The sequence below is a fragment of the Chiloscyllium punctatum genome, chromosome 48 (assembly GCF_047496795.1).
Source record: "Chiloscyllium punctatum isolate Juve2018m chromosome 48, sChiPun1.3, whole genome shotgun sequence".
Lineage (NCBI taxonomy): Eukaryota > Metazoa > Chordata > Chondrichthyes > Orectolobiformes > Hemiscylliidae > Chiloscyllium > Chiloscyllium punctatum.
Window position 1 is genome coordinate 24,111,285 of NC_092786.1, and position 14,121 is coordinate 24,125,405.

Here is a 14,121-nt window from a genome sequence, read left to right on the forward strand (position 1 = left end):
CTCAGCAAGAGGCCCAGCAATCACTTTCCTAGCTTCCCACAGATTTCACGGGTACATCTCATCAGGTCCTGGGAATTTATCCATTTTTATGCATGTTTTGAGAAGATATGCAGCTCAAGTTGTGGTTCTGGATGTAGGTTTGCTCGCTGATCTGGAAGATTCATTTCCAGACGTTTCATCAGCTACTAGGTAACATCTTCAGTGGGCCTCAGGCGAAGCACTGCTAATAATTCCTGCTTTCTATTTATATGTTTGGGTTTAGACCATAAGACCATAAGACATAGGAGTGGAAGTAAGGCCATTCGGCCCATCGAGTCCACTCCGCCATTCAATCATGGCTGATGCGCATTTCAGCTCCACTTGCCAGCGTTCTCCCCGTAGCCCTTAATTCCTCGAGACAACAAGAACCTATCAATCTCGGCCTTGAAGACATTTAGCGTCCCGGCTACCACTGCACTCCGTGGCAATGAATTCCACAGGCCCACCACTCTCTGGCTGAAGAAATGTCTCCGCATTTCCGTTCTGAAATGACCCCCTCTAATTCTAAGGCTGTGTCCACGGGTCCTAGTCTCCTCGCCTAACAGAAACAATTTTCTAGCATCCACCTTTTCAAAGCCATGTATTATTTTGTACGTCTCTATTAGATCTCCCCTTAATCTTCTAAACTCCAACAAATACAATCCCAGTATCCTCAGCCGTTCCTCATATGCTAGACCTGTCATTCCAGGGATCATCCGTGTGAATCTCCGCTGGACACGTTCCAGTGCCAGTATGTCCTTCCTGAGGTGTGGGGACCAAAACTGGACACAGTACTCCAAATGGGGCCTAACCAGAGCTTTATAAAGTCTTAGTAGTACATCTCTGCTTTTATATTCCAACCCTCTTGAGATAAGAGACAACATTGCATTCGCTTTCTTAATCACAGACTCAACCTGCATGTTTACCTTTAGAGAATCCTCGACTAGCACTCCCAGATCCCTTTGTGCTTTGGCTTTATTAAGTTTCTCACCATTTAGAAAGTAGTCCATGCTTTTATTCTTTTTGCCAAAGTGCAAGACCTCGCACTTGCTCACGTTAAATTCCATCAGCCATTTCCTGGACCACTCTCCCAACCTGTCTAGATCCTTCTGTAGCCTCCCCACTTCCTCAGTACTACCTGCCTGTCCACCTAACTTCGTATCATCGGCAAACTTCGCTAGAATGCCCCCGGTTCCCTCATCCAAATCATTAATATATAATGCGAACAGCTGTGGCCCCAGCACCGAACCCTGCGGGACACCGCTCGTCACCGGCTGCCATTCTGAAAAATGAGTTTCTTTGAGTTGGTTATGTCATTTCCTGTGGTGAAGTCACTTCCTGTTCTTTTTCTCAAGGGGTGGTAGACGAGATCTAACTCAATGTGTTTGTTGATAGAGTTCCGGTTGGAATGCCATTCTTCTCGGAATTCTCGTGTGTGTCTCTGTTTGGCTTGTCCTAGAATGGATGTGTTGCCCCAGTCAAAGTGGTGTCCTTCCTTATCTGTATGTAAGGATACTAGTGAGAGAGGGTCATGTCGTTTTGTGGTTAGTTGGTGTTCATGTATCCTGGGGGCTAGTTTTCTGCCTGTTTGTCCAATGTAGTGTTTGTTACAGTTCTTGCACAGTATTTTGTAAATGATATTAGTTTTGCTTGTTGTCTGTAAAGGGTCTTTCAAGTTGTTATGCTGCTGTTTTAGTGTGTTGGTGGGTTTGTGGGCTACCATGATGCCAAGGGGTCTGAGTAGTCTGGCAGTCAGTTCCAAGATGTTTTTGATGTAGGGGAGAGTGGCTAGGGTTTCTGGATGTGTTTTGTCTGCTTGTTTGGGTTTGTTACTGAGAAATCGGCGGACTGTGTTCATTGGGTATGCATTCTGAATACACGGTATGGGTGATTTTCATCTGCTCTGTGTATTTCCTTTGTGCTGCAGTTTGTGTTGGCTCATTGAAATAATGTTCTGATGCAGCTTCGTTTGCGGATGTTGGGATGATTGCTTCTGTAGTTCAATACTTGGTCCGTATGTGTTGTTTTCCTGTTGCCGCTGGTTTGAAGTTCCCCATTGGCTGTTCTCTCTACTGTAGCATCTAGCAATGGCAGTTTGTTGTTGTTTTCCTCCTCTTTAGTGAATTTTATGCCAGGAAGGGTATTATTGATGGTCTTGAAGGTTTCCTCTAATTTTTTTCGTTTAGTGATGACAAAGGTGTCATCCACGTAGCAGACCCAGAGTTTGGGTTGGATGGTTGGCAGAGCTGTTTGTTCAAGTCTCTGCATTACTGCTTCTGCTAAGAACCCTGATATAGGAGATCCCATAGGTGTTCCGTTGGTTTGTTTGTAGGTTTTATTGTTGAAGGTGAAGTGTGTGGTAAGGCATAGATCCACTAGCTTGATGATATTCTCCTTGTTGATGAAGTTAGTGGTGTTTGGTGTATGTGTCTTTAGGTCTTCTAATAGTGTAGTCAATGTTTCCTTGGCCAGGTTAATGTTGATTGATGTAAACAGGGCTGTTAGATCAAAGGAGACTATTATTTCATCCTCTCCTATCTTGGTATATTTGGTGGTCTTCAAGAATTCTTAGGTGGAGTGGATGGAGCTCCGTGGTCAATCTGTAAGTTGGTGTTCCAGGTAGCGAGACTATGGGTCTGAAGGGGGCTCCTGATTTATGAATTTTGGGTAATCTATAGAAGCATGGTGTGTTGGATCTGTCTGGTTTCATTTTTTGGAAGTCGGTCTTATTTATTTCTCCAGATTGCTGAAGTTTTTTGAGTAGGACTGTGATTTGGTTCTCTAGTTGTGGGGTCTGGTCTATCACCACTTGATGGTAAGTGTGTTCGCTTTTTCAATGTAGTCTCTTCGATTTAGAATGACTGTCCATTGTCTGCAGGTAGGATAACAATGTCTTTATCTTTTTTTAGTCTTTCCAGTGCTTTTCTTTCTTGTGTCCTGAGTGTGTTTCCTTCCTTTTTTCTGCTTAATGTTGCTGTGACTGTCTGTCTGATGGTTTGCTGGGTGACGAAACATCTGGAAATGAACCTTCCAGCTCAGCAAGCAAACCTACATCCAGAACTTTTATGCATTTCAAGACATCCAGCACCTCCTCCACTGTAATATGGACATTTTTCAAGATGTCACCATCTATTTCCCCACATTCTATATCTTCCACGTCCTTTGATACAGTAAACACTGATGCAAAATACTCGTTTAATATCTCCCCCATTTCCTCCAGCTCTATACATCGGCAGCCTTGCTTATCTTTCAGGGGTCCTATTCTCTCCCTAATGTCCTAATGTCCTTAATTTATTTGTAAAATCGTTTTGGATTCTCCTTAACCCTATTTGCCAAAGATATCTCACGTCCCCTTTTTGCCCTCCTGATTCCCTCTTAAGTATACTCCTACTGCCTTTATACTCTTCTAAGGATTCACTCGATTTCTCCTGTCTATACCTGTGACCAGCCCTAGTTGCCCGTGAAGTGAATGGCTTGTTAGACCTTTTCACAGGGCTTTTAAGAATCAACCACATTGCTGTGGGTCTGGACTCACAAGTAGGCCTGAATAGGTTAGCATGGAAGATTTCCTTTTCTGAAAACATTAATAGTTTGATGGGTTTTCCAACAATCAGCAGTGGTCATCTGTAGATTCTAAGTTTTAAAACTGAATTCAAATTTCACCATCTGCTGTGGCGGGATTTGAACCTATGAATACCAGTAGACCATCGCCTGTGTCCATATCCTAATCAGCAATTCCCATATCATGGGTGGTTCCCACTGATGAGTGAGTGCTGGAGGGCCTTCCATTAGCTGTCCAGTGCCATTGCCTGATCTCACTCGCTGGGCTTTAATTGGCATGAGGCATTGAAGATTGTGTTAGCCTGCCCATATCAGGATCAGAATCCAGACAGAGCACCCACTTCCAGTTCCCAGCCCTTGATTGAAAATCCAGCTCCTTATCTCGCTGCTTGTAATTTTTAAATGACATGCAGAGTCAGGAAAGAGAATTTGATATTGCTCATTGCAGAAAAAGGAGGGGCACACATGACTCCAAGTTAATATAGCTTGTGTTCATGAGCAAAACCACAACAGGCACTGGTCTCAAGAAGTAAAAAAAAACTTCCTCTCCAGACACATTATGTCTTGAAAATTACCCAAATTATCTTTAAAAGAAGCTTTCATTTTGGTATCTTCTGTTGTGTGGTCTGCCCTTTAAACACAGAGTGATCTTATGAGCCATACTATCAGATTCTGACAAAGGTGACTCCGTCCCCACGAAAAAGAGTGATTTAAAATGAGAGGGTGAATTACTGATTGACTGTGTTTATTCATCCTTGGATGAGTAGGGCACTCCAAGTCAATATTACAAGTTGGAATGATAACCTGAATTTCAGACTCTCTGGGTTAGTTTCCAAACTCCTTCCTGTCATTACACAGTGTCAGATGTTGTGTCAAGCATGCTTTCCAAAACCAGTTTGTGAATAACAAGGAATCACTATGATATATAAAGAGTGACAAGCATGATGAATTGAGTGACCACAGTGCTGAGTCACAAGACTGCATGGCAACAGAGTGTTGCAATAATTTGCATTGAACAAACACCAGCAAAGGCAAGGGAGGGATGGCACAATCTGATGGAGAGTCCCTGCGTGAGCATTGTCATCCATAATTTCAAAGCATATCGAGGGGCTTACCAAGTGTGTGTTTCATTTCCTCTGACTAGCTCTGTTTGAAGATTGTATTTTGCTCAAGGATCCCAATATACTGTAGCATGATATGGCAACAGGTATGTCACCCAGCTGATGTACCTGAATAGGTGGAATTTATTTAAAACATTTGGAAAGGATGTTGGCCAACTAACCCACAGTATTGCTGATAAATCCAAACTGCGGATATGTGGTCAAAGCTACTTACTTATTTTCACCAACCTACTTTAATGTTAATTTGAATTAAATAATCATTTACTGAGACTGTCCACAAGTCCACATACCAGGTAATAATCTAAATCGATATGTACTTTCTTTTAAGATGTTAGCCTGGCTCAGTGTTAGCATTGTTATCTCTGAGAATTATCAGCTCAAGACTCTTTTTAGATTAGATTACTTAGTGTGGAAACAGGCCCTTCGGCCCAACAAGTCCACACCGACCCTCCGAAGAGCAACCCACCCACAGCCATTCCCCAACTTTTACCCCTTCACCTAAAACTATGGGCAATTTAGCACGGGCAATTTAGCATGGCCAATTCACCTGACCTGCACATTCTTGGACTGTGGGAGGAAACTGAAGCATCCAGAGGAAACCCACGCAGACACAGGGAGAATCTGCAAACTCCACACAGTCAGTCGCCTGAGGCGGGAATTGAACCCGTGTCTCTGGCACTGTGAGGCAGCAGTGCTAACCACTGCCACCGTGCCGCTCTACTGCATCTTTGCCCTGTAACTTATCATAGTGTACAGCCTTTTGTCACCTCCTTTTGTCCGCTTCACAGTTTACTTTCCTGCTTAATTTTGCACTATCAGCAATAGACCAACCATTTCTTCCATCATTTCATCCATCATTTATAGAAATTGTAAACAGTTGAGATCCCAGCACCAATCCTTGTGACTTAACAATTCTTACCTCAAGCCAACCTGTAAAAGATCCATTTATACCTACACTACTTCCTCTCAAGCCAGCTAATCTTTTAGATTTATATTAGATTCCCTATAGTGTGAAGCAGGTCACATCGACCCTCCGAAGAGTAACCCACCCAGACCCAATCCCCTACTCCCTACTAATGACCTAACACTATGGGCAATTTAGCATGGCCAATTAACCTGACCTGCACATCTTTAGACTAGAGAGGAAACCGGAGCACCCTGAGGAAACCCACTCAGATACGGGGAGAATGTGCAAACTCCACACACAGTCGCCTAAAGCTGAAATTGAACCTAGGTCCCTGACGCTGCGAATAGCAGTGCTAACCACTGAGCCATTGTGCCACTCATGTTTTTAACCATTCCAATATGCTAGCTTTTACATAAAAGCTTCTGTTTTCCATAATGCAATTCATTATCAAATACCTTTTTCGAAACAAATACAGTATATCCAACGTTTGGGAGAAGATTTGTAGCTTGGGTGCTCGTTGTTGTGGTTGTGTTCGCCGAGCTGGGAATTTGTCTTGCAAACATTTCGTCCCCTTGTCTAGGTGACATCCTCTGTACTTGGGAGCCTCCTGTGAAGCACTTCTGTGCTGTTTCCTCCGGCATTTATAGTGGCCTGTCTCTGCCGCTTCCGGTTGTCAGTTCCAGCTGTCCGCTGTAGTGGCCTATATATTGGGTCCAGGTCGATGTGTTTGTTGATAGAGTCTGTGGATGAGTGCCATGCCTCTAGGAATTCCCTGGCTGTTCTCTGTTTGGCTTGCCCTATAATGGTAGTGTTGTCCCAGTCGAATTCATGTTGCTTGTCATCTCTGTGTGTGGCTACTAAGGATAGCTGGTCGTGTCGTTTCGTGGCTAGTTGGTGTTCATGGATACGGATCGTTAGCTGTCTTCCTGTTTGTCCTATGTAGTGTTTTGTGCAGTCCTTGCATGGGATATCCAACAGTTTCCAGTTACCCACAGCAAGAGCCATCTTGCAATAGACTGATCAAACATGATTGCATTTTCTTAAATCCACGTTGATTACCCAATTACCAAGTGCTCTAAACTAATCTCTTCAATAACAGTTTTATTATATATTCCCTATTACAGATGTTCGGCTAACCGACATGTATCAACAACAATATATCTGGCACTGGTTGAAAGAACTGTTAGCCTATAAGTTTTTTTGAGATTTTAGCCTTAATGAAGAAGTGGCTTCTATTTGACAATCCAATTAAGAAAATGAGACTAATTTTCTCATTAGACCAAGCCTACAACATCACCCTTCAACAGACTTAAAACTTTGAAGCTGTTCTACCAATACTTTTACAAGGATACTTGGCAATCTATTCCTAAGAACTACATCTTATTCAAAGTTGCACTGCTATCACAATGACATGATCACATGGTTTCTCTACTGAAGATCATAAGCAATAGATCTTGGACATGATTGCTGCCAGGTGAGCCATGACCAGCCATAAACAGGTTAACTCCAAAAATCTATAAATGAGTCCTCAGGTCCTTGCTCAACATTTCTGAAAATAGTACATCCACAATAAACAGAATGCATCAAATTAATTGTTCCACTTTAGTCTGACTCCATATACCACCAAAGTTAATTGCACATGGATGCTTTCATATGGGGTGAAGTTCGTCACTGATTACTACAAAATCAGTATCTTAACATGAAAAGCCCACTTATGTAGAAAATGTTGCAAAAGCCCAAAGTCTGCTGATAACTCTTTGTACAGAATTAAACACGAATCCTAGGTGGTGGAGATACCTGTCAGTTGAGACATTGAACTGAGATTCAGTTGCTGAATGATTCTACTCTGTAATTTAAAGATCCCCCGAATATTTAACCCCCAATCCCTAAAGGGATTGTCACAATCCCATTGCTGCTCACTGTTCTGCAATACTTATATTGACTACACCTTGGAAAAGCATTTCACTGGCGGCAAAGGACATTATATAGTGCCAGTGATTGTGAATGACACTATATAAATACGAGGAGCTGCTTGGTAATTATCCAGCCTTTATATGGGCTCGAAGGGAGTAGAAATTATTTCACAGAAGATTAGCCACTAATTCCAGCACGTGGTACACCTTACCTGGCTGAAGACATGTTGATGTTTAGAGAGAGCTGAGCCAGTGAAGAAATGTTTAATAACATTGAGATCTAAGATCTGGTCTCCAATGGCAACACCGATTCTATGGGTTGGCTGAAAGGAAAAATGAAAGCAGAGATAACCAAAATGAAACTAGATACATACTCAAAGCAGGTAGAGAGTTCCATTTTGAGGGCTAGCTCTGGAGCAGATACAACTGAGAGTATGATCTGTCTGTGTACAGTATTGTCATTTCTACTATCCTCAATTATTCAAATGTCTGCAGCTGAACATTTCACACAGTCACAGAGAGGTTAGTTGACTATTCATGAGGGTCCCCATGCACAATCTATGCTGAGCTCGTCAGTAGCAACACACATAGCCCACAATAACTTAGAAATAAAGAGTGGAACCCAGAAACTCTTGCTCACAGTCCAATATACCTGCTCAGAAAGTACTATCTTGAGTCACTTCACACACCTCCTTGAAACTCATGATGTTGTGCAAAGTACTAGTACCTATTTGATACATCGCGTTCACCTGATGCTGTTCTTCTGCAGTCATCATTCTAACAGTCATAAACGATAAGTACCTTTACACCTGACAACGGCAACCTATTGAAAGATACATCAGAAACATTGTCTGACGTATCTTCAGCATCTGACTCTCCTTGTGGGCTTCCTTTGCTTCTTTCCACCTAAACACATACAGCTTCTTGCAGTTAGAGCAGTGTTTCCCCACACTCAACATGCTTCCTTTATGTGATGCCCCCCCACAACATTTACATCCTGCTCTGGTTTTAATCGTTCTGTACACTTTTCTGCAAATATTTATTTTTTTCCCAGTTTATTATTCTCATTCAGCCTAGAAAGTCTCTCAGTATAAGACAATATCTCACCTCTTCACCCATGAATACATTTGAGCTAATGACTGACAACCTCAGAGCTTCTGCACATGTGGAAAGAAACATGCCTACATCTTCTAACTTTGTATTTTTGGTCTTTCCTTAAGGGTTATCGTTCTGCTGTTCATGTATTTTTGAATTTTCTTTTTATTTTGCTTGCCAATACTTTTTCATGCAACCTCTTTGTTTTCCTAATGTGATTGCAAATTTCACCCTGCATGTTTATACTGCTGTAGATTTTCTGCAGTACAGGGACGAGCTTCCCCTTTTTGGACCTTGTCCTATTCTACATGCTCTTTGATATCTGAAAACCTTTCCTTATTCTTTCTGTGATCACATTTGTTTTGAGCACTCTCTTTCTACTTGAATTCTTCCCACTGCTCACTGTTTTCGCTACTCATTGATCTCCAATAAGATATGATCGAACCACTGCCCTTGACATTTAGTGCTACCACCACTGAATCCCATACCATCTACATCCTGGAGGTTACCATTGACCAGAAACTCAACTACACTCGCCACATAAATACAGTAGCTCCAAGGACAAGAGGCTGGGAATACTGCAGCAAGTAAATCACCTCCTGACTCCCCAAGGAATAGTTAGGAGTGTGATGGAACATTTTCCACCTTCCTGGATGAATGCAGCTCCATGAACACTCAAGAAGCTTGATACAATCCGGGGCAAAGCAGTAACAAGCGTCCACGCCCTCCACCACTAAAGCTCAGTTGCAGCAGTGTGTACTATTTACAAGATACACTGGAGAAATTCATCAAAGCACGTTCCAAACCCACAACCACTTCCATCTAGAAGGAAAAGAGCACAGATATGATAGAAATACTATCACCTGCAAGTTCCCCTCCAAGCCACTCACCATCTTGATTTGGAAATATATCATCATTACTTCGCTGCGGCTGGGTCAAAATTCTGGATTTCCCTCCCTAAGAGCATTGTGGATCGAGCTACAGCACGTGGACTGCAGTGGTTCAAAACGGCAGCTTGTCACTACCGTCTCAAGGGCAACTAGGGATGGGTTATAAATGCTTGCCAGCCAATGATGCCAATGACCCACTTAATGAATTTTTAACATATAAATTATCTACAACACCTACAATTGTTTCCAGGCTACTTTTGTCAATCACATCTCAGTTTAGTAACATTGTTTTTGGTCTACTGTGCACTTTTCTGTAACTATTTCAAATCAACTGAATTGTGATAGTGACCATCATTATATTCCTCTTCCAATATCTCTTCTATCTACCCAGCTTCATTTCCTAAAACTAAATCCCTTTCTTCCTGGCCTTGTTATCTTCTGACATAAAATATTTTTCCTGATTGCATGGTCTCTGGTGTTCTGCATTCTCTGTATCTGATCCACTGAAATATTCCCGGTTAATTTTCAGGCGGAATATTCGCCCCATCGGCCCCACTGTTACTGTCCAATTGCATCATCACTTCTCAGCAATTTGCTGACAGATTTGCTTTTTTCTGTCCCTCTAACTGTTTGGCGGTCTATTGAATACTATTGGCAGTGTGATTTCCCCTTTTTTTTAATTCCTTGGTTCAATTTGTGTGAACTGACGTGATCTTCTCAACTGCCATTCTAGCCATGATTGTTTCTTTAGCCAATACTCTGAGCCCCATGCCCCCATTTTCTCTGTCTCAAAGCAAGGTAGACAAATACAGAGCGGTCATTCCTGGCTTTACTTAAGCCACATTTCACATAAAAGTTGTAAATCATTAACATATCTTCAGCAGTAGCCTTTATTTCCTATAATTTTAAAGATCTTGTTGACTTTTCTGACAATGATTGGTGAAGAAATTTGTCTCCTGATAGCAATCCAAGGTCATCATAACTCTGCTGATAGAGGTCTCTGATCCAGGGCTGGTGAAGGTCAGTGTAGTGTTGGCAGGAACTGCTGGTTCATGACACTGCTTGACTGTGACTCTTGACTTAACCGACAAGTGGATGCCCTTGATCTATGCAATTGTATCATTCTTTAAATTAATGTAAATTTCTTCAAACATGCTCTTTTGACCACATTGCTAAACTGTTTTTTGCATGTTTCTGATACTGATTATGGTTTATTTACAATCTTGTGAAATCTCTGGCCGATTGTTATCACATTTTGAACAACAGGTTCCTGCAGTGGACCTGCTTTGCATCTTCTCAAAAACAGACACTGAGATTTCTCTTCACTGGTAGTTAGAACATGTTCATGATATATTGTCTGCAGTTATGTAGCTTTCCCTTGAGTGCATGTTCACCCTCTCCATACACCTAGCCTTATCCTTGCTCAACCCCTCTGTGTCACGTCCAAAGGAAGTCTATTCCAGAGGCTCTAAACTGGATAAGCTTTGCAGTATTCTCTCTCCTAGGCCTGCACCTCCCACATAGTTCTGAGGTGAACTGTCACTTGGGTCCCTTTTTGCGTTGGATGTTAAATCAAGGCATTATTCGTCCTCTCAAGTGGACATCCAAAGATTACATAGGACAGGGAATCTCGTACAATGAAGTTTTCCCTGATTTTCTGCTCAATATTTATCCTGAAATCAATATCACTAAAAACACATGATCATTTACCTCATTGCTGTGCCTGAGGAATGTTCTGACTGAGACAATGAGACATTGCAACAATGAGTACCTTTGGGAAATATTTCACTCCGCACTGTGCTGAGACTGAAAGGCGCTATGTACCCCTCACCACCAGACGACTGGAGGAAGAACGCCTCATCTTCCGCCTCGGAACACTTCAACCCCAGGGCATCAATGTGGACTTCAACAGCTTCCTCATTTCCCCTTCCCCCACCTCATCCTAGTTTCAAACTTTCAGCTCAGTTACTAACTCCTTGACTTGTCCTACCTGCCTATCTTCTTTTCCACCTATCCACTCCACCCTCTCCTCCTTGACCTATCACCTTCATCTCCTCCCCCACTCACCCATTGTACTCTATGCTACTTTCTCCCCACCCCCACCCTCCTCTAGCTTATCTCTCCACGCTTCAGGCTCACTGCCTTTATTCCTGATGAAGGGCTTTTGCCCGAAACGTTGATTTCGCTGCTCATTGGATGCTGCCTGAACTGCTGTGCTCTTCCAGCACCACTAATCCAGCTATGTAAACACTGTTGAGGGAACTGCATATTATGGTAGACACTTCTTCAAATATGTCCCCAAACTAAGCACACTGATTAGAAAGTGACAAAAACACTGGGGTGTAATCCAGGCACCTTCTGAGAATTTTTACTGCTCAGTGTCACGGGGAAAAAAATTACATTAGAAAGCAGTTGTTTCTCTCTGCAGTGCTGTACTGCGTATTGTCTACAGTGGTTCACAGCCCAGACGTGAACACGAATGCAAAACACTGCATAAGCGACTCTGTGCTGGAGATCTTAAACAGGGAGTACTGTACTGGCAAGCTCAGCATCTCTATGAAGAGACAGTAACAGAGTTGATGTTTGGAATCCGAGACTGGAGCTTGCTGTGGTTCCCGGTCATTTTGAGTTTCCAGGCCACGTATCCACTTCAGACACGTTTTTCAAACTGAAACTGATACCGTTCCTTCCAAAACTCATCCCCTTCCCCCGCCCCTTTTTGCGTGAAATAACTTACGTTATCCGGAGTGGAAAACACACCGAAGGGGAGGTTCTGGATCGGAAAATCCGCATGTTCTCCCACTTTCAGGAAGGACATATTTCGAGTAGACAAGCTGACAGAGTGACTGGGAGGGCGCCTCCTTTCCCATGTTTAACACACAGCTGAACCAATACCAGAGTCAGATGGAGATTCACCGCCCAGTTGGAGCTGATCAATTGACAAGATACAAAGTCCAGCCAGACACCAGAACACTCCGCGATATTTTTAACACTAAATTCTGCTATTCAATCCATTCTATATTTCTATAATATCGGCACAATCACACTTTCGGAGTGAATTTACTTCCCATTAGTTCCATGCGCAACGCAGTTTTCTAAATATTGCAGCACGGAAACAGGCCACTCGGCCCAAACAGTTCATGCCTCACCCTCTCGAGACTGTTAACATATTCTCTCCTGCACCGAGTCCCTCCTTCTACCCAGCTTCTGCGGTGGCGAGTTGCACATTCTCTCCACTCCCTGGGTGAACAGGTTTCTCCCAACTTCCCTATTGGGTTCATTAGTGATTGTCTATGGCCCCTAGTTTATCACCCTTCAAATAGAAACATCATACTTTCACCAGATTGAGCCCTTTCGTAAAGTGTTGGCTGGACCCAGGCACTTCGGGGGGCAGTGTACGTTACTCGTGTGTATTCTCTCCCCCATTTGTCTTAAACTAAACAACTAGGTTGTGAATGCATTGTGCTGGCATGCTGGTGGCCTCAGGCAGTGTCTGTATTTGCTCTGCTGTCTCTCTCCATAGTGTGGCCTGGCTGCCATCTTATGTGTCGAGTGGCCAATTGATGGCTCAGCAGCCATCTTGTATGTCCGTGTGCCTAGTGTCACCTTGGCCCGTGCCATCTCCCACTTCAACAGTAATCTTGGTTTGTTGAATACGTCACCTCAGTTGAATGACACTTTGATCTTTTACTGTATATGCTGCGTCCTTTGATCCTTCCCCACTAGCTACCTAACGAAGCAGCAGCACTCCAAAAGCTTGTACTTCCAAATAAACCTGTTGGACTGTAACCTAATGTTGTGTGATTTTAACCCAATCTAAGATCCTCCCAAAAGGGCACGAAGACTTCTAAGTATAAGAATCACCAAAACACCACCCTCAGGCATGTTAACTCAAGACCAACCACTGTGAAGAGAAGACACCCCAGGACCACTGGGAGAAGACCAGATGATCATCACCACGTGGATCAAGATCTACTGTGAGGGTATATGATCATCCAGAGTTAACTTGAAGCACAAGATAGTTGATTAGCTTTATAAGATAAATTATTATATTGCAGTGTATTTTGTTATTATAGAATTAATACTGTTAAATAAATAAATATTATTGTTGTGGTTCTGTTCGCCGAGCTGGGAATTTATGTTGCTGACGTTTCGTCCCCTGTCTAGGCGACATCCTCAGTGCTTGGGAGCCTCCTGTGAAACGCTTCTGTGATGTTTCCTCCGGCATTTATAGTGGTTTGTAGCTGCTGCTTCCGGTTGTCAGTTCCAGCTGTCCGTTGCAGTGGTCGGTATATTGGGTCCAGGTCAATGTGCTAATTGATTGATCTGTGGATGAGTGCCATGCCTCCAGGAATTCCCATGGATCCGCATCCATGAACACCAACTAGCCACGAAACAACACGACCAGCTATCCTTAGTAGCCACACACGCAGATGACAAGCAACATGAATTTGACTGGGACAACACTACTATTATAGCACAAGCCAAACAGAGAACAGCCAGGGAATTCCTAGAGGCATGGCACTCACCCACAGATTCAATCAAATAAGCACATCGACCTGGACCCAATATATTGACCACTGCAATGGACAGCTGGAACTGACAACCGGAAGTGT

General features: G+C 43.0%; 1 protein-coding gene across 3 annotated transcripts in view; it reads right to left on the bottom strand.

Annotated features, from left to right (window-relative positions):
• The window catches only part of fah (fumarylacetoacetate hydrolase (fumarylacetoacetase)), a 62,187-nt gene extending 49,765 nt beyond the window's left edge, over nucleotides 1–12,422 (bottom strand). The window contains exons 1-2 of one of the 3 annotated variants that reach the window (XM_072564857.1): nucleotides 12,243–12,422; nucleotides 7,733–7,843 (exon numbers count right to left, since the gene is read on the bottom strand). In XM_072564857.1, the coding sequence (XP_072420958.1) occupies nucleotides 7,733–7,843; nucleotides 12,243–12,323 (192 nt within the window). In that variant the 5' untranslated portion in view covers nucleotides 12,324–12,422. Of the gene's footprint in view, nucleotides 1–7,732; nucleotides 7,844–11,276; nucleotides 11,421–12,242 lie in introns of those variants that run through there. The other 2 variants (XM_072564859.1, XM_072564858.1) reach the window with 2 other exon arrangements.
• Between the last annotated feature and the right edge of the window lie 1,699 nt (nucleotides 12,423–14,121).